This window comes from Thamnophis sirtalis, unplaced genomic scaffold, assembly GCF_051295495.1.
Source record: "Thamnophis sirtalis isolate CommonGarterSnake01/CBP01778 unplaced genomic scaffold, rThaSir2_p1.2 scaffold_13, whole genome shotgun sequence".
NCBI lineage: Eukaryota > Metazoa > Chordata > Lepidosauria > Squamata > Natricidae > Thamnophis > Thamnophis sirtalis.
Genome location: NW_028261393.1, coordinates 46286957 through 46312529, shown reverse-complemented (window position 1 = coordinate 46312529; position 25573 = coordinate 46286957). Strand labels below are relative to the sequence as shown.

At 45.4% G+C, this 25573-nt stretch overlaps 1 protein-coding gene across 1 annotated transcript; it reads right to left on the bottom strand.

Annotated features, from left to right (window-relative positions):
* Positions 1-1441: 1441 nt before the first annotated feature.
* FAAH2 (fatty acid amide hydrolase 2) lies at positions 1442-25442 on the bottom strand. Its single transcript, XM_087727201.1, has 11 exons — positions 25165-25442; positions 20032-20114; positions 18586-18722; positions 15623-15832; positions 14075-14194; positions 12218-12353; positions 10418-10535; positions 8369-8488; positions 6683-6794; positions 5582-5776; positions 1442-2298 (listed from the first exon to the last, which is right to left on the bottom strand). The coding sequence occupies exons 1-11, from the start codon at positions 25387-25389 to the stop codon at positions 2123-2125; spliced, it is 1632 nt and encodes a 543-aa protein (XP_087583327.1). The 5' UTR covers positions 25390-25442; the 3' UTR covers positions 1442-2122.
* Between the last annotated feature and the right edge of the window lie 131 nt (positions 25443-25573).

Genomic DNA, 25573 nt, shown 5'->3' with positions numbered 1-25573 from the left:
ACAAGCTGTCAAGGTCCAGCCCTTTTAAAAATTCCATTGATTCTTATCATCTTCTTTGAATGACCCCATAATCCCTTGCGGGGTGGAGTCTGGGCAATCAAATGGAGCTGTGTGTTTACTGGCCGGATGCCTTTCATGTTGCCAATGCAGAGGGTTTTTTTCCCCAGCAGATATATATTCAGTGATTCTTATCTAGCACCGATTTGATGCTGAGTGCAAGTTGACTAGATTATTTGTATACGCATGAGCAACAAATCACCTTAACTAGAATTTAACATGTGGCCCTGATACTTCGCGCTTGACAAGGGGGATCAGTTAGAGTTGCTGGCCAATTGACCCAACATCAGCAGCTGGAATTCTGGAAAGCAGGTGGTTTACAGCTGGCGGTGTCCACCCTGGAAGTCATTTTGTGAGGACACTCTCAAAGTCTCCAGCAAAGGTTGACTGTCCCGCTGTAAAGTGCTGAAATGTCTCTTCGGACACCACTTCCATTTGGGGGACAAGATATCTTGACACACTTACGGAGGGCTAGAGTTGAGAACAGGCCTCAACATCTTCAACCCTGAGCATGTTTCAGCCACCTGATTCCTGACAGGTACCAACAGCCTTAGATGATGTTCACAGATGACAATGGTTTGAAGTGAATTAAAAAAAAAAAGTCAACGACTACAGATCTCCAGGATCAGATAATATATTACAGTATATTGATTTGTCAAGGACAGACAGCAATACATATTTCATCCTAGTGGGCCCATGAGAATCAACTGATGGGACCACAGTTTTCCATCACAGGCACCCCAATCCAAAGAAGTGGTGCGTGCAACACAGTTAAGGATCAACCATCAACAGGATAAAGTCCTTTTGGCAACATAAAGCATGAGTTGGACTCCTGGTTCCAAAGACCCTCATCTGATTGCTACAGAAGGAGGAAGAGGAGGAGGGGGGGGAAACGGTTGAGATGATTGTAGAGGAGAGAGGGGAAAGGAGTTGGGGCTGCAAAGCAAGATTTCTTGGTCCTTCCGCCTCATCCCAACCTAGGCTCCCCACGTCTGGCGTGGAAAGCAGTTCAGGGTAGAGGGGACCCTTGAACCCCTGGATAAGCCTGCGGGAAAAGCAGGCTCCCTTCTCCTGTTTTCCCCAAAGCATCGTGCCTGCCCAGCAGAACCAAAGGAGATGCAGCTGATTGTGCAAAGTGGCATTCAGTGATCCGAAAAGTGGGCTCTGCACCTGGTGGAATATGCTAGGAAGAAAGAAGAGGAAGAGAAGAAGAGGAGGAGGAAGAAGAAGAGGAGGAGGAAGAAGAGGAAGAGGAAGAGGAAGAGGAAGAAGAAGAAGAAGAAGAAGAAGAAGAAGAAGAAGAAGAAGAAGAAGAAGAAGAAGAAGAAGAAGAAGAAGAAGAAGAAGAAGAAGAAGAAGAAGAACCAGAACCAGAACCAGAACCAGAACCAGAAGCAGCCACTTAGGCAGAAACACTGAGACACATCAGACTCTCCCAGAGGTTTTCTTGAGCCCATCAACATGTCTTTCACTGGGCTTGGTTCCTGCCTGTGCTTCTCCCAGTGACGTAATCAACATCAACCTCCACTTGAGTAGAAGTCCATGAAAAGGTGAAGCAAAGCCAAGGTCCCTGGGCTCTTTCTCGGTGCAAATCGAGAGGGGAACCTTGATTCCTCCTGTTCTTTCTACCAGAGGAGTGCAATTCCATCAAGATTTCTCTTGGTCTAAAATTATTTTCTAAGTAGGAAAAAAAAAGGAACAGCAGCAGAGGATACCCAATCCTACTCTACCAATGAAGGGTAAAAAAAAAAGGGGGGGGGTTCACCTCCCAACACCCGTCCTTTGCTCCCAACCTTGCTTTCCCTGAGGCAGCATCCTCCCCACCAAAATCTAGCAAGGAAGTCAAAGAGAAGAGCCAATGGACTCCTTCTCCACTTTGGCTGGGGCCAGCAAATGATCTAACCTGGTGAACACATTCATGGCCTCATGTCTACTCCCTTGGGTTCTGTAGAAAAGGTGGACACAGCCCTTCAAAACCTCAAGCCCAAACCCCTAACTCCAGATTTCACAGGTGGAGAACCATTCTTCTTCTTCTTCATGTCCTCCAGGTCCCGGGAAAGTCGTGTTAGGATTGGCCGGGGGGAACCCAACCACCAAAGGCCTTCTCCAAGTATCGTGCCACGGCCAAGGTCAAGTGGTCATTATGAGGTCCGGCCACCACCTGGATCCCTAAAGGGAGTCCATCCTTGCTCAAGCCGAGAGGACACTGCGTCACCGGCAAGCCCAGAATGTTGAAGATGGCTGAAAAGAAGAAAAGGACAACAACAGAGAGGTCAAAGATTTGGAGCGCTTTTCTGTAAAACAAGAATAAAACATTTGAAGAGGAATCTTTTAGAGCAGTGTTTCTCAACCTTGGCTACTTGAAGATGTCTGGACTTCAACTCCCAGAATTCCCTAGCCAGCGAATGCTGGCTGGGGAATTCTGGGAGTTGAAGTCCAGACATCTTCAAGTTGCCAAGGTTGAGAAACACTGTTTTAGAGCAATCCAAAGGGATTCCAAAGAGGATTTTCTGGGATTATGAGATCAAAGTGGGCCTCAAAGGGGAGAAAAGCTTATGATCATTGTTTAGGAACGATGTTGTGATACAGTTAGTTGGTAAAGTCCAGCCTTCATTGTTGGACTTATCTACAGCACGAATGCAAGGAATGCTGCATAAACCAGAATCCAGCATGAAAGACCCAACGACTCAGAGGAAATCTATGTCACTTGTAAAAGGGCAACACTGCTAGAGGGTCGAATGCTGCCCTGGTGTAAATAATAATAATAATAATAATACAACCTTTAATACTTCCACATCTGCCTATCCCAGGCCCCTGGAAGGACTTAATAGGTGGATAAAATGTCAAATCCAATCAATCTAGAGTATTATACAACTAACAACAACAACAATGATAATAATAGTAGTAGTAGTAGTAGTAATTGGAGCCCTTGGAGCAATACCTAAAGGGCTACCTCGCTATTTGGACATTTTAAATTTATCAGACTTGAACATTCTGATTCTACAAAAAACCACCCTACTTGGAACAGCTTATATCCTCCAACGTTACCTTAACAGTTCCTAGGTCCTCGGTTAGGACTCGAGCTGTTGAGCTACCAACCAGCCCCAAAGGCTGTGAATCTCACCAAAGATTAATCACATAATAATAATAATAATTTTATACATTGCCCAATTCCTAGCAACCCTGGGAGGTTTACAAATTGTTCACTATATTGAAATGAGAAAGCAACACACACACACACACACACACAGACTCAGGGAGAGAGTCAGAGAGAAAGTCACAGAGACAGAGACAGACAGAGAGAGAGAGACAGAGTCAGAGAGAGAGTTAAAGAGACAGAGAGACAGACACAGGACAGAGACAGACAGAGAAACAGAGAGAGACGGAGAGATAGAGAAGAAGAAAGACAGAGTCAGAGATACAGAGACAGACAGAGACAGACAGACAGACAGACAGACACAGAGAGAGAGGGGGGGCAGAGGCAGAGGCAAAGAAAAGAGAGCTTCAGTCATGAAATAGCAATAGCAATAGCAGTTAGACTTATATACCGCTTCATAGGGCTTTCAGCCCTCTCTAAGCGGTTTACAGAGTCAGCATATTGCCCCCAACAACAATCCGGGTCCTCATTTTACCCACCTCGGAAGGATGGAAGGCTGAGTCAACCTTGAGCCGGTGAGATTTGAACAGCCGAACTGCAGAACTGCAGTCAGCTGAAGTAGCCTGCAGTGCTGCATTTAACCACTGCGCCACCTCGGCTGCTTACCAAAGACCGAGCTAAAGATTCCAATCAGTTTTAAAGTATGTTCTGAGCCATCCTTCCTCTCACTCAGAACACTGTCAATATTCTCATAGGATCAGTACTGAAACTACAATTTCTAGCTAGGTTACCTCTCTTCTCCATGGCACCACAATGAAACAGCAGAAGAATTCTGGGACTGCATTTGCTCTTGTGAGGGGAAAGGGAAGTGCACGCATGCATGTCTACACTTGCCAAGAAATTAAGTTTCATGCCAACCATGTGGTAAATCCTAGGCAACTCCAGCTATTTTGGACCAGCTCTCAACTGCAACGGCCCAAGGCTGAAGGGAATCAATGCCGCCTACTGCTTTGCTATCAGAAATGATACCATGAATGAAATCATGGAGTCTTGCACAGATGGGGTTTTTAAATACAGATACATACTGTATAGATTCAGATTAACAGAGTTGGTATAGACCTTGTAGGTCATCTAGTCCAACCCCCTGCCCAAGCAGGAGACCTTACACCATTTCTGACAGATGGCAGTCCAGTCTCTTCTTGAAAGCCTCCAGTGAGGAAGCTCCCACAACGTCTGAAGGCAACTTCTGTTCCATGAGTGGATTGTTCTTACTGTCAGGAAAATGTCTTCCTTATTTCCAGTTTGAATCTCTTCTTATTCAGTTTCCATCCATTGTTCCTTGTCTGGCCTTCAGCTGCCTTGGAAAATAGCTTGACCCCCTCTTCTTGTAGCAACCCTATCATATCTCCCCTGGTCCTTCTCTTCTCTAGACTAGCCATGCCCAGTTCTTGCAACCGTTCATTGTATGTTTTAGTCTCCAGTCCTCTAATCATCCTGGTTGCTCTTCTCTGCGCTTTTTCTAGAGTCCCAACATCTTTTTATAATGTGGTGCTCAAAACTGGATGCAGTATTCTAGGTGTGGTCTTACTAAGGCTTTATAGAGTAGTATTAGTACCTCACTTGATCTTGATTGTATCCCTCTGTTAATGCAATTTAGGATTGCATTGGCTTTTTGGTTGCCGCCACACACTGCTGGCTCATATTTAATTGGTTGTCCACTAAGATTCCAAGATCCCTCTCATGGTTACTGCTATTAAGCCTGGTTTCACCCAGTCTATACATGTATTTTTGATTTTTCTTGTCTTTTCCAGGATTTTGCACAGCCTTAAAAAAGCAGCTGCTTTAATAAGTCAACTTCTCAAAGCAGCATCTTTGAGGACATAGATGCCTTGATGAGCGGTAGAGCGATGCTTCTCCCACGTCAGGCGGTGCTTATCTCCGTTTCAAAGCCAAAGAGCCAGCGCTATCCAAAGACGTCTCCGTGGTCATGTGGCTGGCATGATTAAATGCCGAAGGCACACAGAACGTTGATACCTTCCCACCAAAGGTAGTTCTTACCTTTCTACTTGCATTTTTACGTGCTTTCAAACTGCTAGGTTGGCAGAAGCTGGGACAAGTAACGGGAGCTCACCCCATTACACAGTGCTAGGGATTCAAACCGCCGAACTGCCAACCTTTCTGACCTACAAGCTCAGCCTCTGAGCCACCACATCCCAAAGCCAATCTGGTATAGCTACATTAAAATCCCTACTGTAGCAACCTTCCTTGCTTCTGCCAACCATTTCCACCCAATTTCCCAATGGTAGCATGTTAAGACTTCGATGTCTTCAGAGCAGGAAATTGCCCTCTTCCAATCTATCAACTGAAGCATTCGGAAAGAGTGAGAAATGAATCACAGTGATTCAAACAAGGACGGGAGCTTCCTACCTGTGTAGGCAAAATTGAAGGGCATGCCCAGTGGTGCGTGATGCTTGGGAGCTAGTACAGGGTGTGAAGGGTATAAGAAGACGCCATTCTCTCCCAATAATTCCACCATCTCTGTCTGCAGGCTCTGTGCCATGCTTGCTAGCTTGGCATTTGCCTTGGAATTGTATTTCGTCAACTTCTCCGTTATTCCTAGTGCTGAGGGATAAAAACATATTGAGGCAGACCCATTCACAACAAAAAACGATTTGTTTCACATGCGCAAATAGACTGTGCTACGCCATGCATTGTGGGTGTTTAGATATATGTGGCTTTCTTGATTTTGGGGAGGTGCAGGTCCCCCTAGGAATTCTACCAGACCAGGGGTCTCCAACCTTGGGAACTTTAACCCCCATCGCTGGCTGAGGGATTCTGAGAGTTGAAGTCCACAAGTCTTAAAGTTCTCAATGTTAGAGACCCCTACACTGGAGGGATGAGTAGAGTTCCATGATGTAGAATCACAGAATTCTAGGCTTAAAAGCAGGGTGGATTTGATTTAAATCAACTTGATTTAAATCACGATTTAAATCACTAGTAAAAAGGCTTGATTTAAATCAACTCATTTTTGAAGAGCAACTATCATCTCCGTCCCTCAGCGGCTCCTTCTCTGATCTGCTGTTGACTCACCAACACTCCCAATATTGCAGAATCTACAGCCTCATATACTAAATAACTAAGCTTCATTTTATGATGAATAAACTAAATTATTAATGTATCTTACATAGAAAGCTAACTTTAGATATTTACTCCCAAAGCGTGTTAACATTAATATTAAGCATTAACCAATTCTGTTGTATACATGGTGTACAATGACAATAAAGGCTACACTATACTATTTTATTAAAATAAATTTGATAAAAATAAAAGAAAATCTGATTTAAATAAACAAAAATAAATTTAAATATTTTTTTGAAATTGATTTTTTTATCCACCCTGCTTAGAAGGGATGCTGGAAGTGTTCTGGTCCAATCCACACCCTGCCTAGATCAAAATCCTTAGATGTTAAAAAATAGAAGTGGCAAAAGTAACAAATATGAGGAACTGCCCCAGGTCTTCAGTTCTTACCAATGGCTGGAAACGTGTGAGAAGAGAGTCTCATCATCCACTTCACCAGTTCCCATGATGGCCATACTGGTTTTCCGTGGTCACCAAGCAAATCAGTGAAAGTTTGATTTTCCTGAAAGGCAACATGGACAAAGAGGCACAGATAGAGAGAGAGGGATATTTCCTTCTTTTGGCTCATCTCTTCATTCTTAGTATCATTTTTATGGAAAGTTGCAGCTGTCTCTGCGTTTTCAGAGGACAATTAGGAAACATGTTGCAGGATCCAATCTGGGTTGGTTCACTGATACCAGAGGTTTAGTCTTTTGCGCTTTTCATGCTGGAGGCCATCCTCAGAAATCTCCTCTCTACTGAAATTGTGTGCTTTTGGGCTCTTCTATGTTTAGTACTTGTGTAGTGCCTGGTTGGTTGATCGGGGTGTTGATGGTTGGAGATTGGCTATCGTTTTCCTTGTGCTGCTGAGCACTTGACTCCAGAGATGGCATTCAGCAGCTTCTGACCAGTCACAGAGAACCAGCAGTGGAAATTTTGAGTAGTTTAGAGAACTGGCAAATACCACCTCTGGCTGGCCCCGCCTCCATCTATTATCTGCCTCCCGAGTCCAAGCTGATCGGGAGGGAATGGGGATTATATAGTATCCTTCCCCTGGAGTGGGTGGGAATGGAGATTTTACAGTATTGTTCCCCTGCCACGCCCACCAAGCCAAGCCACGCCCACCAAGCCACGCCCGCAGAACCGGTAGTAAAAAAAATCTGAATCTCACCACTGCTTGACTCCTAAGTACCAGGTAAGTTTATGATAAATCAAAACACTTGTTGACTGATAAGGGGCCCCTTTCCCAGGCTTCAATCATTTCCCTGGCTATTTTTGTACCTGCTCGGCCAACAATCTTGTGTTCTTGCAATCTCCTTGTCTGTCCGACATGGGCAATTTATGCATACCAGATCTTCTCTTGGCAGGGCCCAAAGTTGGATGCCCCTGTTTTAGAGGATCTTTCATTTGGGGGGTTCCACTTAGGGGGTCTGTGCTCCACCTACACTGCTCCACCTGCACCTTTGTTCTGGGGGAGGTGTCACTCATGCAGACTGGAGAAGATATTCTGGAAAGGCGGTTGCTTTTCCAAAAATGGTACGACATCAAGGCCAGGAATGGTATGGCACTCCTTGCCCTTCTAGATGTTTGCCTTTTTTCCAATCCCTCACCTCAGGCTGCTCCGTGCCTGGAATCACCAGCCAGCTTGAGTATCTGTAATAATGTGTGTGTGTATATCTGGGCATGCATATTTAGATGTGATATTCAACTCAGTGTTAAGTGGATTTGCCTATCCAGATAGCATGCATACCAGATCCCCTGCATGAATCCCCTGTGATTTTGTAGGACAGATGTGGAGGGAGGGAGGGAGCTGTTCTGAGCAAGGCTTCCCAAGAGCCTGAAGCAAACTCCTTGTCCCGATTAAAAAAACCTTTTATTAATTGACTGTGAATTCTGCTCATTCACATCCAGCAAAGTCTTTCAAGGGAGGATTTACAGTCACAGACCTCATCTGGCTTGGAGAGCTGACAGGCTCCCTGAGGTCAACCAGAGCCCTAATGCGGCCCTCAATGAAGTTGAGTTTGACACCCCTGCTCTAATAGATTTCCATCCTTGGGGAGTGGGGGGGGGGAGAGGAAAGATTTGCCTTTGACATACCTGATTATCACTGCTCTTGGAAGACATCATAACTGACCAGATTTGGAAGGAATATTTCATTTTGCTGATGGCCACGTTCTCCACCTCAACCCCCAGGTCCGTCTCTAAGTGTGCCACCATCTTTAGGACAGCAAAGGGGAGGAGAAATAGAAAAGGGCCGTCAGCTTCGGTCTCAAACTTTGACATGAAATATCAACGGAAGGAGGAGGAACTCTAACAATTAAAGAGCTACCCTGAAATCTTGAAAGGTTTTTAAGCAAGAAAATAAATAAACCACACATATGAATATATTGCTTCGCTGAAGGACCACAGTGTTCACTTAATGACAGCTGCAAAAAATCCATAATTCACTTGGGTGCTTTGATTTACAACCGTCGGGGCTTACAATGGGAATTCTAGGCGTTGTTATGGCCGTACGTCGAGGACTTCTTCCTGTACTGTAAATTTCCAGGTCTCAACTCAGCTGACTTTCTACTCCTGCTTTGGGAGATGCCTGGATTTGAACCCAGGAGGTTCTGCGTACAAAACTGGAGGAAAATATGTAAACACAACAACGGAAAGAGGGGATGGAGGGAGGAGTAGAAGGAAAGATAGGAAGGAGGGGAGAAAGGAGAGGAAAATGAGAGAGGGAAAAGCAGAGGAAGAAATGGAAGGAATGCAAGAGTAGGAGAGAGGGGAGGAAAGGGAAGAAGAGGGGAAGAACAGAGGAGAGGAAGGGGAAGGAGAGAAGGGAGAGGAGGAAGGAAAGGAAAGAAGAAAGGAGGGAAAGGAAGGAGGGAAGGAAGGAGTGAGGGAAGGAAGGAGAGAAGGAGAGAAGAGAGGAGGGAAGGAAGGAGGGAAGGAAGGAGAGAAGAAAGGAGGGAAGGAAGGGGGAAGGAAGGAGGGAAGGAAGGAGGGAAGGAAGGAGGGAGGGAGGGAGGGAGGGAGGGAAGGAAGAAGAAGTAGGATTGTTGTAAAATAAGATGGGTGTATGGGATTGTAAGAAAGCAAGCTCAATTATATTGTCAATTGTAGGGGAGAAAAATTGTTATAAATACATATTATTAACAACAGTTATGAGATTATATAATTGTGAATGTATATATGAGAAATAAAAATTTAATATATTTAAAAAAAACAAAAACTGGTGGCCCAACACGTTGAGCTACAGGCCTTTTCATGATTCTCAACAAGACAAGGTCCAGATCTCTCAAGCTACAAGAGAACTAACCCAACGAATTTCAGCCCAGCTGACAACACTGCCATTGACAGGAAGTCCTCGACTTACAACCATAACCCAGCCCGAAATTTCTGTTGTTAAGTGAGCGATGTGTTAAGTGAGCGTTGCCCCATTTTATGACCATTCTTGCCACACTTGGTAAATGAATTGCTTTCCGTTGGTCACCCTGCCGTTAAATGAATCTGGCTTCCCCATCGACTTTGCTTGTCAGCAGGTCGCAAAAAGGGGATCACGTGACTCTTGGGACACAGCCACGGTCGTAAGTGTGAACCAGTTGCCAAGCCTCTGAATTTTGATCCCGTGATGCTGGGGACGCTGCAAAGGTCGTAGGTATGAAAAACAGCCACTTTTATCAGCGCCTTGTCACTTTGAACGAGGAACGCGGTGGCTCAAATGGCTAAAACGCTGAGCTTGTCGATCAGAAAGGTCGGCGGTTCGAATCCCTAGTGCCGCAAAGCAGAGTGAGCTACCGCTACTTGTTCCAGCTTCCGCCAACCTAGCAGTTCGAAAGCAGGTAAAAAATGCAAGTAGAAAAATAGGAACCACTTTTGGTGGGAAGGTAACAGTGTTCTGTGCACCTTTGACATTTAGTCATGCTGACACTTGACCATGGAGATGTCTTCGGACAGCGCTGGCTCTTCAGCTTTGAAACGGAGATGAGTACTGCCCCCTAGAGTCGGGAACGACTAGCACGTATGTGCAAGGGGAACCTTTACCTTTAACTTGGAACAATCACTAAATGAACTGTAGGGCCACCTGTATTTAAGCTGCTATCTGATTTCTGCAATGGCACTCAAGCTTTGAAGCAACCAAAGTCAACTTCTTCTTACTTTCCGATGAGCTTGGAGGATCTCTTTATCGACCGGTAAGAGGAAAATGGAGCCTCCATCATGTTCCATGGAGTAGAACTTGATCTTCTGCAAAGAGACCGGGTCATCCAGCTTCAGTCTGAAGAAGAAGGAATGAGATGGAAAGGGAAGCCGTGAAGAACAAGGGAAGCTCTCCTATCTTAGGAGATAATCCATCAGAAATGTGCATACTGGATTTGGTTTAATCCAGCTCCTAGATAATATAATCTAGTAGATCAGGGGGGTCAAACTGGATTTCATTGAGGGCCGCATCAGGGTTGTGTTTGACCTCGGAGGGCCAGGGGTGGGCCTGATCATGGTGGGCTTGACAGGGGACTCGTGTCGGGGGGAAGGCACTTGTGGTGGCCAAGTGCTAGGGCAGGACTTCCCTGAGACCCTCCCTCCCTCTCATAATCTCCTTCCTTCCTTCCTCCCTCCCCCCTCCCTCCCACTCCTTCCATTCCTTCTTTACATCCATCCATCCATTCCTTCCTTCCATTCCTTCCTTCCATTCCTTCCTTCCATTCCTTCCTTCCATTCCTTCCTTCCTTCGATTCCTTCCGCTCTCCCTTCCATTCCTTCCTTCCATCCTTCCATTCCTTCTTTCCACTCTTTCCATTCCTTCCTTTCTTCAATTCCTCCCTCCCTTCCATTCCTTCCTTCCTCCCTCCTTCCCCCTCCCTCCCACTCCTTCCATCCATCCATTCCTTCCTTCCATTCCTTCCTTCCTTCCATTCTTCCTCCCTCCTTCCATTCCTTCCTTCCATCCTTCCTTCCATCCTTCTATTCCTTCCTTCATTCCTTTCTCCCTCCTTTCCATTCCTTCTTTCCATCCCTTCCTTCCATCCTTCTATTCCTTCCTCCCTCCCTTCCATTCCTTCCTTCCTTCTTCCTTCTAATTTCTTCTCCCTAATTTCTTTCTAGTTTGTTTTGCTAGCCTCTGCCAGCGAAAACGAGGCATGAGGGGGCTCACACACGCATGCACGCACACACGCGCGCACACGCACACACACATACAGCACCCCGTTTTCACTAGCAGAGGTGCCTTCGCTATTTCCAGGCTGGCTCTGCGGTCCAGATCTAAGCACCCCACGCGCCGGATCCAGCCCATGGGCCTTGAGTTTCACACCCCTGTACTAGATGCTCTGAGACTCGGCGCATCTTTTGAGAAGACGGTAGTACAGCTTGAGGTGACCACAAAAACCTAGAGTACTGCATCCAGTTTTGGTCACCACCCTATAAAAAAGATGTTGAGACTCTAGAAAAAGTGCAGAGAAGAACCAATCAGGATGATTAGGGGACTGGAGGCTAAAACATTTGATGAACGGTTAGGACTAGATGACCTATAAGGTTCCTTCCAACTCTGTTAATCTGTTAATCAATTAGCATTAAATTTTCAGATGACCATGTGCATGGACAGTCCCATGAGCCTCTAAGAGAACATGTCATAAATAGAAAATGGTATCAGCAAATGAACTTTAATAATAAGTCAATTCTTAGTTACCTAAACAGAGAAACAGAATGACTAGACAAAAGACGCAGTGCAGGTGGGGATGACTTTTGACTTCCAGCTGGCTTCCCCATTGACACTGTTTGTGGGAAACTGGCAGGGAGTGTCATATGCCCCGCGGATACTGCAACCATCATGAATGGATGCATGTGATCAAACACCTGAACATTGATCACATGACTGTGGTGGTCGGTCACTTTTGAACAAAAGTGCTAAACAAATGGTTCTAAGCCAAGGGCTACCTCTACTGCAAATCAACGAAAGCCACCTACTTGGAAATGTTTGGCCCAGCCATGACTCTCAACAGGAGTTCCATGTCTTCTGCATAACGACACATAGGTCCAGTGCACAGGAAGTTTATACGATGGCCAACCGCATCAGGAAACTGGCCGTCATTGGGCACCACGCCTACAAAAACCCACAGAAGCAGAGTTCAGTCCTGCACAACAAGCCACATTTCTCCTAATCTGGCATTCGCAGTTGCTTCTTTTCATAGCTTGTGTTGTGACTCGGCAGAAACCTCCTGTGAGTTGTTTGGGGATGCTCACAGGAGATGTTAACGAGCAGCTGTGGCTCGTTAGGATCTCTCCTCCTGCGGATAAAAGACTGATGGCGCCACGCCCTAGTTGCAGAAGTCAACATTCCGTTCCATTCCGTTCCATTTCTGTTCTAGTCAACGTTCCCTGAGAAACCAACTTGGAGAAGTGGTTTGCTGTAAGAGTTTGTTTTTGCATTTGCTGCTTAACTTTTTGCCAGAGAATTTATCTGTGTTTATTTTGGGCTCGTAGCCAGCAAGAGCCGGGACTGATAAAAATATTCCTTTGACATTCTGTCTGGCTGTAGTTTTTGAACGTGGCCTGACAAAACCGCGGTCCACTAAAGCGCGCCCGATTAAAGCGCGTACGTGACATCAGCAGCAGCGCGACAAATAAAATTAAAAATAAATAAAATTAAAATAAAATTAAAGCAAGCCGATTCACATAAAGGTAAGGGTTAGGTTTAGGGTTAGGGTTAGGGTTGGGTTAAGGGTTAGGGTTACGTTAAGCGTTAGGGTTAGTTTTAGGGTTAGGTTAAGGGTTAGATTTAGGGTTAGGTTTGGGGGGTTAGGTTTAGATTTACGCATTAATTTTAAGTTTACCGCTCACAGCGTGCTATTTTAGTCGCGCTGTGAGGACGTCACGTACGCGGTTTCGTCGAGCGCGCTTTAGTCTACCGCGGTTTTGTGGTGGAACCGTTTTTTAACGGGTAAGGTGGGGGTCAGAACAGGTTTCCCTCAACTAACAATGACTTGTGTTCCCCCCACCAGGAAACTAATCTTTTAATATCAATTTTCCAAGGTATATTGTTTTTCTCCCACGTAACAAAGAAGTAGTAAACCCAGCTGGTCTACCTCCCACCATTGTCCAATTAGCTTGGAGAAAATGAACTGCCAGCAGTTCGATCCTGACCCAGGCTCAAGGTTGGCTTAGCCTTCCATTCTTCCAAGGTGGGTAAAATGAGGACTCAGATTGTTGAGGGCAAGATACTAACATTTATAAACGGGTTAGAGCAAGGGTAGTCAACCTTTTTATACCTACCGCCCACTTTTAGCAATAGCAATAGCAGTTAGACTTATATACCGCTTCATAGGGCTTTCAGCCCTCTCTAAGCGGTTTACAGAGTCGGCCTATTGCCCCCAACAACAATCCGGGTCCTCATTTTACCCACCTCGGAAGGATGGAAGGCTGAGTCAACCCTGAGCCGGTGAGATATGAACAGCCGAGCTGCAGAACTGCAGTCCGCTGAAGTAGCCTGCAGTGCTGCATTTAACCACTGCGCCACCCTGGATCTTTGTATCTCTATTAGTAGTAAAAATTTCTAACCGCCCACCGGTTCCACAGTAATGGTGATTTATAAAGTAGGGAAGTCAATTAAATTAAAAAAAGGAAAGTGCTTCAGTATCGGACAAAATCCCTACCGCCCACCATGAAAGCTGGAACGCCCACAAGTGGGCGGTAGGGACCAGGTTGACTACCACTGGGTTAGAGAATGCTGTAAAGTCCTATGGAGTGATATATAAATCTAAGTGCTATTGCTAACCACAAACATGTCATTAGAACTGCTTCTAGGGAGGGATAACCAGGCAATACCTGTGGTGGGCTTGTGTCCAAAGATCCCATTGAAGAAGGCGGGCATACGGATGCTGCCCCCGATGTCTGAGCCGATACCAACCACAGAACCAGCAGCTCCCAAGATGCAACCTTCACCCCCTGCACGAAAACAAACACCAGATTGGCACTCCAATAAAGACCAAGTCAAGAGTATCATACAGTTCTGGAACATCCATTCTGGAAAAAGCAGTTTTACTACTCTGGCATTGACAACTTATGTTAATAAGTTATATAATAAGTTATGTTAGTGCTTATGTTAATTTTTTGATTTATCTGCAAAAATATGCATATCCAGCTGAGTTATAAGCAGGTTTCACACGCACAGGCTTATAAAGTTGTTTAGGTCAGTGTTTCTGCTTTACACACAGACACACACACAGACACACACACTCGCTGACTCTGCTTAGAGAGGGCTGTAAAGCATTAGATCTCACAGGGTTGGCCTCCTCCGGGTGCCATCTACCAGCCAATGCCACCTGGCTATTACCCGGGGGAGGGCCTTCTCTGTGGCAGCTCCGGCCCTCTGGAATGAACTCCCCGCAGGGATTCGGACCCTCACCTCTCTCCAGGCCTTCCGAAAAGCCGTCAAAACCTGGCTTTGCCGGCAGGCCTGGGGGTGATGAGTTCCCTCCCCTCTCGACATGTATGGCTGTGCGACTGTTGTCTACTTTTATTATTTGTAGTTTGTCTTTTATGTTCCCCCTTTTTTCCCCCCTTGAATTGTTCGCCACCCTGAGTCCTCCCGGAGAAGGGCGGCATACAAATAATAAAATACAAATACAAATACTGTGAAGCGGTATACAAGTTTAAGTGCTTTTGCTATGGAAGAAATTTCTAAAAGAATAACAAAAGCAATATATATTTTGAGAAAAAGTTCAGCAAAGAAAATGAAAAGTGAAAAAAGAGGGAAGGGGAAAGGGAAGGTATAAATATCTTCTTAATATCAGTAACAAGTACATTTATGATGTTATCCTCTCTGTAAGGTTACCACTTACTTTTCTACTTTCCATTGTTTACTCTTTCTAATCATCAAAACCAGTGGTGGGTTTCAAAAAAATTTCGAACCTACTCTGTGGGTGCGGCCTCCTTTGTAGGAGTGGAGTAAACCTAAATAAGTTAGGTTTAGGGGTTTAGGTTTAGGATTAGGATTAGGTTTAGGGTTAGGGCGATTCTTTGACATTTGAAAGCTTTGACAGCTGCAACATGTTAGCGCAACTGCGCCTGCGTGATGACGCCGCGCTAGCTTCGCATTTTGCTACTAGATACTATGGAAAGGCGCGGATTTGCCCTAAGCCCTTATGTCTCCGCGCTACGGTCGATTTCGCTTCAGCGATTCTGACAGCGCGGATTAGACCTTCGCGCTTATGTCTCCGCGCCGAAGGGCTTCGCGATATTGTGGTGGAACCAAATTTAACACTTCAAACTTAATAGCGGTTTCTGCTCGGGAGTTCTCTCCTTTCCTCGGCGGTTAAGGATTCCAGTTCCATCCCGTTAAATCCAGACTGGGCTGATCCACGCTCTACTCACCTGAGCTGCCTCCTACAATGCAGTCAAGATTGTAGGGGTTGTTAGATCGTCCGTAGACACAATTGCTCGATTCAAACCACATGCACAGCTCGCTGCAGTTGGTCACCCCCAGGGGAATCGCGCCCGCCTGCTTCAACCGGGATACCACAATAGCGTCCGTGGCGGAGATCACGTTGCGGCGGTTAACCAATCCAGAGGAATTGGGCATCCCTACCAAGACGCAGAAACGAAGACTTGAAAGTGGCCAGCGTTTCACCTTGCCCGAGAACCCACAAAAAAGGAAAAGGAGAAAAGAAGACACTTCTCCGAAGAACAACATGGCTCTTGAAACTGCACAGTGGCATTGCAATGAAGGATGCACTTATGCGACAACTACGTACACGAGGGAATTGTGCAGTTTCTTTCTCATCTGTGATTAAGCACGAAGTTCGGGGTGTTATAACGTGCATATATGCAGGGATGAACCTACATACATTCAGGTTGTGTGAAATGTGTCGCACATTTCTTCTTTCTAACCGTAGAAACCTCCCTTCCCTCATTGTTTTAACCCCTGTTAGGGCAAGCCTGCCCTACCAGCAGAAAATCCCCCATTTTTTAAATTTCTGCTTGTTTTCTTCAGCACTGGCCCTATCTGACACCCAATTTTCCAATGTTAGGGCAGGCTTGTTTTTCTTTTTAATGTACCGTATTTTTCGGAGTATAAGACGCACCTTTTTCCCTCAAAAAAGAGGCTGAAAATCTGGGTGCGTTTTATACACTGAATACAGCATTTTTTGCCTCCTGAAACCCTGCTCCCTTCACCAAAATGGTCATGCAGACCCTTTAGGAGGCTTTCAGACAGCTCCTGGGGGTTGGGGAGGGAAGAAATGAGGGGAAAACGGGCTGTTTTTTGCTAAATTTTGCCTCCCCCCTTGCTCCCAGGAGCACTCTATAAGCTTCCTAATGCCCTTTTTTGGACAAAAAAATGCGCCCGTTTTTGCAAAAAAAAACAACCCGCCCGTTTTTTGCTCGTTTTTTTGGGCCCCACGCTTCAGGAACATTCTACAAATCTCCTAAGGGCTATTCATGCACTTTTTTGGGGGGGGAAAACGGGCCCATTTTCGCGAAAAGCGGGCTGTTTTTGGGAGGTTTGCAGAGTGCACAAACTTTTTTTTTTAAATGCCTCTTTAAAACCTTGGTGCGTCTTATACTCCGGTGCGTCTTATACTCTGAAAAATACGGTACTTCTGAGTAGGGTTTTTTTTTTAATTGTCATTTGTCCGCAGACAACAATCTTACAGACTAGAGCAGTGGTGGCTAATCTTTTGCTCCTTGTGTGCCAAAATCGCAGGTGTGCACGCGACAACACGCTCGTGCGTCCACATCCATAATGCAATGCGCTCCGCCCCCTGTGCATGCATGCACAACCCCCCACACTCCTCCTGCACTTGCGCACAACTCCCCTGCGCCCCGTTTTGGGCCTAGCAGATCTCCCTGAAGCCTCCTGAAACCAAAAATGGAGTGCGGTGGAGTGCCACACCCCCTCACCCCCTGCATGCACATGCACCCCCCCCATGCACGTACATCTCCCGAAAATCAGAGACCCGAAAATCAGCTGGCTGGCGGGAGGTGCATGCGCAGGGCAGCTGAGCTGGGTGACGGCTCGCGTGCCGTAAGTTCGCCATCACGGGACTTGAGCATTTAACTGCAAAACTATTAGATATATCTTGTGATCTGCTAAGGAGGGGGTCCTTGCCCTTTTTCTGCATACCCAAAATTCCAAACTTTGTTGTAACTTTGCTTCATGGAAAAGACTTGAAATTCTGGACTACATTCTTTTCCCCCCCCCAGAATTTTTATTTTTTGTTCTCTTACATACCATTGTAAGTATACATTCACATAATTGTTATTCTTCTTTACATTTGTCATTCTTATACATTTATTATTTCATTTAATAGGTTGTAATATACAGTTTGGGTTGCTTTATTACCATCCCTTCTTCCTGTTGTAACACCACCTTATTTCCCCTTTCTTTTCTCCCTCCCTCCCTTCTCTACTTCCTTCCTTCCTCCTCTACTTCCCCTTCCTTCTTCCCTTCCCTTCCTCCTACTCTTCCTCTTCCTCTTCCTCCTACTCTTCCTCTTCCCCTTCCTATCCTCTCTCCTTCTCTTCCTCTCCCTTCCATCCTCCTCTCCTTACCTCCTTCTTCTTTCCCCCATCTTCCTTTCATTCTCTCCTCCTCTCTCTCTCTTTCTTTTCTATTATTTTAGGTGTCTCTTTCAGATCTCCGTTTAGGTTTCCTTGGGATGGCATTTCCGCAAACTCAAATATAATTTGATATCATTTCTTATCCCCTTACCTTCGCTAATCTATCCTAACTATATTTTCCTCCCCTTTATATCTCGCTTTTGGATATATACATATATTTAATATTTTCTTTTTTGTTTTCCCCTTCTTCTCCCCTTTTCCATTTAACAGTGCATCGTTGGGGTTCTATATCTTCTCCCTACTTTCTTTTCTAGTTTCCTTTCTCTAGCCAATCATAAAATCTTCCCCATGTCTTGAAGTATTCTGGACGGTTCACCGACCAATGCGCGCATAACAAAATCACGCCGACAAAAGCGCAGCGAAAAAAACGCGACGTCAAAATCGCGCCGACAACAGCGCGCCAACAAAAGCGCACCATCAACAAACAACGTGAAAACAAGGTAATAACCCTAACCCTAACCTTAACCCTAAACCTAACCCTAACCCTAACCCTTACCTTAACCCTAATCGCGCTTTTGTCAGTGCGCTGTTGTCGGCGTGCTGTTGTCGGCGCAATTTCAATGTTGCGGTTTTCTCGCCGCGGTTTTGTCGGCGCGCTTTTTTCATGCGCGCATTTGTTGGGTCACGCTCTGGACTACATTCTACCGCACCTTAGGTTGAAGACTGAAGTCGAAAAACAGTGGAAAGAAGAAACAACCCAAAATCCAGCTACTCACCATATAACGCAAAGGCTTCCTTGACAGTGACAGGAATGCCCAGCAAGGGGAATTTTTTCTGGAGTGATTCTTCATCTTCTTGTCCGTCAGACAGCAGCTGGTCAACCACCTGGGCCTCCTGCAAGGCAGCCTCAAACCTGAGCAGATAGGTAAGGAAAGAGCAGGGAAGTTAATAAACGGAGATCTCTAGCTAACGTTTTAGGGAGCTGGAGGCTAAAACATATGAAGAACGGTTGCAGGAACTGGGTATGTCTAGTTTGACGCAGTGGCTCAGTGGCTAAGACGCTGAGCTTGTCGATCAGAAAGGTCAGCAGTTCAGTGGTTCGAATACCTGGCGCCACGTAACGGAGTTCGAAAGCATGTAAAAATGCAAGTAGGAACCGCCTTTGGTGGGAAAGTAACAGCGTTCCGTTCGCCTTCAGCATTTAATCATGCTGGCCACATGATCACAGAGATGTCTTCAGACAACACTGGCTCTTCAGCTTTATAACAGAGATGAGCATCGCCCCCTGGAGTCGGGAACGACTAGCATGCATGTTTGAGGGGAACCTTTACCTTTACCTTATACTTGATTGGAAAGAGTGTGGGAATTGTTCCTGACATATGGGAGTCTCTGCCATTCATCAAAGCAGCTATGCTTCGAGCTTCTGCTGAAGTTAAAAGATGCTGCTTTGAGAAGTTGACTCATTAAAGCAGCTGCCTTTTTAAGGCTGAGCAGAATCCTGGACAAAGAAGTGACTGCTTTAATGATGAACTATCTTCCTAGTTAGCTCTTTGGCTTTGAAACGGAGATGAGCACCGCCCCCTAGAGCTGGGAAGGACTAGCACGTATGTGCAAAGGGAACCTTTTTTGGAAAAAAATCTGAATGGCCACAAGATGGCAGCTAACAGTCAAACCCTTCCCTTCCTCCCTAGTCAACTCTGGAACTCTGCAACCCAGATATGGAAAACCCTACTTTATCTACGAAGAAGGCTGCAGAAAAATGGGTCAAGGCAGTGAGAAATTGAAGTAAATATAGCCTGATTTAAAAAGGAGGACTGTTTCGATTGTGAGATGCTTTGCATCCAAATTGCTGAACAGGATGTTCTTGGAGACACCCAACGCAGCCTTCCTCCTCCCCTCGTCCATTAAGCAGCTCCTATCTTCTTGTCTTCAATTCAGGGTTGTACAAGGCCAGTGAAATGCTGAGAAAGGGCTTGGAAGGGAGAAAAGCTTGCAATTTATTTTTTTTACTTTTGCCAGGCCTATGTAGCAAATCCCCTAGAAGGGGACGTTTGGAAGAAGAATTCTCAAGGCACTGCCCCGATAGAGCGAAGGGAAAGGGAACCAGCAAGATTTTGAAACAGGGAAGAGCTTCCTCCAGCAAGCCATACCTGTCTGCCCTTTCCTCCCCAGATAATAACCCAGAACCTGTTGGACAGAAAGTGAAAGCTTTTCCAGCTTACCTGTCTTTAACAATAGCATTGATGAGCGGGTTCACCTGCTTGATCCTCTCAATGTAGGTTTCAAGGAGATCAACGCACTTCAACTGCGAGGGATGAGAACAAAATTTTAATTACATCTATTATAGATGGACATTGAACATAAGAGATGAAGGAGATACAGAATACTATTTAATGCGGATTAGGTTTTTTTTTTCAATGGTTGGAGATAAGAGGCAGAAATTAGATGGAGAGGCTGTAAAGGCTGTAACGATGGGGAAAGATGGTCGTAAATTACATTTTTCAGTGTCGTTTATCACTTCGAATGGCCTCTAAATGAATTGTTGCAAGTCAAGGGCTACCTGTATTGATGTAGGGGCAAAGGTTTGGCCCTCCCGGCATGTTTAAAGAGGAGTAAATGGCCACATTATTTACAAATCAGTTTCATTCCATTTAACCCAGCTGATGTAAAACGCCCTCGAGGTGGGGGAAAACATAAAACTCTTCAAGTAAATGAATAAGAATTCAATGATGTTCTAGGTAGTGTAAATGTTGTGCGGGACGCAGTGGCTCAGTGGCTAAGACCCTGAGCTTGTTGATCAGAACAGTCGGCACTTCGGCGGTTCGAATCCCTAGTGCTGCGTAACAGAGTGAGCTCCCGCTACTTGTCCCAGCTTCTGCCAACCTAGCAGTTTGAAAGCATGTAAAAAATGCAAGTAGAAAAATAGGAACCACCTTTGATGGGAAGGTAACAGCGTTCCGTGCGCCTTCACCGTTTAGTCATGCCAGCCACATGACCACGGAGACATCTTCGAATAGAGCTGGCTCTTCAGCTTTGAAACAGAGATGAGCACCGCCCCCCTAGAGTCGGGAACGACTAGCGCATATGTGCGAGAGGAACCTTTACCTTTACCTTTAAATAGTGCGCAAATCTCTCTGAAGATCAGGCCAATCTTAGCCAAATAGTTGTTTATATGTTTTCCAGGCTTCCATAAAGAAACAAATGATAATCTGTTTAGTGGAAAAACAAACACGAAACTGGATGTGCAGGTTTAGGAGGCGACAGGAAGTACACCCATTGAAAACTCTTAGGAATTCTGATGAGTAGTATCAGAAGATTTCTGTCTGGTGTTTAAAAATCTACATGTGTAATTAGGCAGCTCAAAGCCTTTGCTTGCTATGGCGGAGTAAGGTGAGCTAAACCTGATTGGACTCTTTGTCAACACCCATACAGGTGTCTCAATTTACAACAGTTTGTTTAGTGACAATTCCAGTGGTGGGATTCAGCCGGTTCGCACCTATTCGGGAGAACCGGTTGTTAACTTTCTAAGCAGTTGGGAGAACCGGTTGTTGGAAGAAATCTCCTTTTGTTTTTTTCCCACTTTACAGGGCTAATCCTGTAAAGAAGGCAGGAAGGAGACATTCTGGTGTTGTTTCTAGCCTCATCTTGATTGCCCTGCTTACAGAAACTGCCTCTCCGGTTAACCCTTATGACATTGTCACAGCTAAGGCGAAGTGCCCATCGACCTGAGTGACGTTGAGTTGGCCATGCCCATCTAGTCACATGACCACCGAGCCCCGCCTACCCAGCTGGCCATCAGGGCAGGGAACCGGTTGTTAAATTATTTGAATCCCACCACTGGACCATTCCAAGTTACAACGTCACAGGAAAAGGTGATTTATGACCATTTCTCACACTTGCAATGAAAAACAGCCCCAAAACACCAAAAATGACCAAAAAAATGGCCAAAAAACAACCAAAAAACAGGCATGCGTGCACTGGCCAGCTGGTCTTCAAGTTTTTCGACGCTCCAGCAGACGCACACACATGTACACACATTCCTTTTGGGACACTCAGTGCCGAAAAGATTTGCCATCACTGTCCTAAGGCCCCTGAAATTCCCTGCTTTCCCCACACGGAAAGGGAAAAAAAGCAAGTTAGACTATGACAGTATTACTTGTGGTTGCAGCTTCACTGCTCTCTTTCTCCTCTGACAATTATGCAAAATTATATATTAGCCCAAAGCTGGAAAGTAAAGTTTTAGAGGGAAAGGTTTGGGGTTCAAAGCAAAGAATTAACTCCTTTGCTTTTTAGGTCATTCTCCAGATAGCAATAGCAATAGCAGTTAGACTTATATACCGCTTCATAGGGCTTTCAGCCCTCTCTAAGCGGTTTACAGAGTCAGCATATCGCCCCCAACAACAATCCGGGTCCTCATTTTACCCACCTCGGAAGGATGGAAGGCTGAGTCAACCCTGAGCTGGTGAGATTTGAACAGCCGAACTGCAGAACTGCAGTCAGCTGAAGTAGCCTGCAGTGCTGCATTTAACCATTGCGCCACCTCGGCACTTAGATGTGTAGCTGTCCTTTAGGCTGTCTAGAGCAGTGGTAGTCAACCTGGTCCCTACCGCCCACTAGTGGACGTTCCAGCTTTCATGGTGGGCGGTAGGGGTTTGCTGTAACTCTGCTTTCTAAATTTTATAAAGTAAAGTTGCTTTCCTACTTTATAAATCACCATTACTGTGGAACCGGTGGGCAGTTAGAAAATTTTACTACTAACAGATACAAAAGCGGGCGGTAGGTATAAAAAGGTTGACTAGCCCTGGTCTACAGCAAGAGCGGGTAAATATGGAACCTTTACGACCTGTGGACTTCAACTCCCAGAATTCCTGAGCCAGCAGGAAGTCCACCGTTGTAAATTTGGCCGAGTTGTCCACTCCTGATGTAGAGAGGTTTTTTGGGGTGATCTGGCAGAAATGGGAAAACTGACCTGTCCATCAGAGAACAAAACTTTTTTTTTTAAATTCCAGATGTCTTATACTGTTTTTTTGCTAAAAGAAGAGGGTGGGAATTAATTGAAGTTTTATGCATTGGAAGGCTAAGAAAGACAAGGACTAAAGAAAATGAAGGGCAAAAAGACTTCTAAAATATGGAAGAGGGAGGAGGGAAAATAAGAATGGCCAGAAGTCATAAACATATTTCTTAACTTTGTTTTCTGTTTTTCTGTTTTTTTATTTTAGTTTGTTATAGTATTATAAGACAGAGATAAAAGAGAATACTTGCAGCTCAGGGTTGAAATGAGGAGTCCTTGGTGTTCTCTGTTTTCTTGCAGATGTTTCATCACTCAACTAGGTCATGTCATCTGTTAGTTAGCACTGATGGCATTACCTAGTTTGGTAATGAAATGTTGCAAGAAAACAACCAAGCTCAGAGAACACCAAGGACTCCTCGGTATTACATGCTAATTTTCAATCAATATTTTAAAAAGAGAGAGAGAACATTTCAGGGGAGAGTATGCTATTGTAGATAGGAAGATCAATATATGAAGAATAGGCCTTCCACAAACATGGGACGTCATCCCTCTAAAGGCAACATTGGATTAAAACTTTAGAAAGAGAATCTCAGGGCCAAGGTTTGCCCTATTGGCAAGCTGCCCATCATAAAAATGTAATAAACCTACAAACTTTAGAAAAAAATAAACCAAGGCTAATACGCCTTCATCTAAACAAGTGGATTTTATGGCAGGATTTCCTAGAGAGGATTTTGAGAGACCTGTTCAGTCTCTCTTAATTCTTTAGGATTGGAAAATCTCTAATTTATAAAAAACAGGGGATGTTTTCTTCTTAATCCCAGATTAGGGATTTTTATTTAGAGAGAGGCTTTTTTTTAAAAGAATGAAAAATAAAAATCCATCCTCATGGGTTTGGGCTTAATGTAGACACACACACCCCAGCCATTGATTCCAGATGTAGAGTGGGAGGCAGAGATATTATTATTTAATAAGAACATTTAAACTCATGGCCATCTTTAACCACTTTTCAGGCACCCCACTACACTGTGGGGCCATTTGGAACTTGCCGATAGGAAGTGGGATCACTGCTTGGTGGCCTATCCAGGCTGGATAGAAAGCATGACTCAAAACACTACTGGATCGCCACTCTTCTCGTCACTAAAAGTGCTTGGCAAGTGATGGGACTTGTAGTCCAGCTCTAAGAGGACCATCTGCAATAAGCCCTCCAGAACACAGCTGGCTGGGGAATTCTGGGAGTTGAAGTCCACAGAACTTAAAGTCGCCAAGGTTGAGAAACACTGTTCTAAGGGATGACTAAAGGCACACATTTTCCTGCTCCTCCTTCTCCTCCTCTTCTTCCTCCTCTGCTTTTTCCTCTTCCTCTTCTGCTTTTTTCCTCTTCCTCCTGCTCCTCCTCCTCTTCGTCTTCTTCTCCCCTCTTCTTCTTCTTTCCTCCTCCTCCTCTTCTTTTTCTCCTCCTCCTCCTCCTCCTCCTCCTCCTCCTCCTCCTCCTCCTCTTTCTTCCCCTTTGCAGGTTTCCTGTTTGAAAAAACTCTTAGCAAACCTAAACAAAGATGCCTGTCTTCTTTCTTTCCTCCTGCTTTTCTCCCTTTTTCCTACCTTTCCCCTTCAATTTGCCCCACCCGAGTGTTGAATGTTGAATGCAAGTTGTGTTTTTATTACTTTATTTATTTTGTTCACATATTGTTTGTTTTGAATTGCACCCCCTCCCTAATGATTGTAAGCCGCCCTGAGTCCCCTCAGGGAAAAGGGCGGCCTATAAATCCAAATAAACTAAACCAAACTAAACTAAACTAATTTGATTTTTTTTTCCTTTTTGCAACATCTCAGCAAGCATCAATAAAGCCCCTGTTCTCTTTCCTTCCTTCCTTCCTTCCTTCCTTCCTTCCTTCCTTCCTTCCTTCCTTCTCCTTTCTTCTTCTTCTTCTTTTTCTTTCCCTATCTCGCCCTCTCGATGAGGCTTTTCCCGTTAGCAAAACTCGTAGCAAACCTGAATAAATAAATAAATACCGCGCGTCTTCTTTCTTCCCTTGAACTTTGTTCTTCTTCTTTTTCCTGTTTCTCCCGGTTTGACTTTCCCCGCTTGCAAAACTCTTAGCAAATAAATAAATAAACGCCACTCCTCTTCCAGTTAGTTAGTTAGTTAGTTAGTTAGTTAGTTAGTTAGTTAGTTAGTTAGTTAGTTAGTTAGTTAGTTAGTTAGTCAGTCAGTCACTCCAAGATAACAGGAATAAGACTAAACATGAATAAGCACACAGGAAATGGGTACAAATAAATGGGGACATTAGGACACTTCTTAGGGGGCGCCCCCCAAGACCCTCGGGGTCTCCTTCCCCTTCCTTACCTCCCTGCGGCGGATGCGCCTGGCCAGCTCCCCGGCGGGAAGGAGCAGCAGCGGCTGGTCGGGCGGCGGGACGGTGCGCCACACAGGGCGAGATCCTCGGGCGCCTTTCGCTTTCCAACTCAACAGGGCGGAGACGCGCAGCGCCAGGCTGAGCAGCGTCAGGAAGGCGCCCGAGAAGAAGCGCAGCACCCGCACCAGGCAGCGCTGGGCGCGGGTCAAAGCCATAGCTCGGCGTTGCTTCAAGACGCTGCGGAAGAAGCCAGCGGCAAGGAGCAGCCCCGGCCGGTAGGAGGAGGAGGAGGGCGGGGAAGCTGCGGGAGGGGGAGGAGGGCGGGGAAGAGCTGGAGAGCCGGTTAACCCTTGCAAGCGAAGCGCGGGCCGTCATCGCGCATCCAAGTTGAGCGCCGGG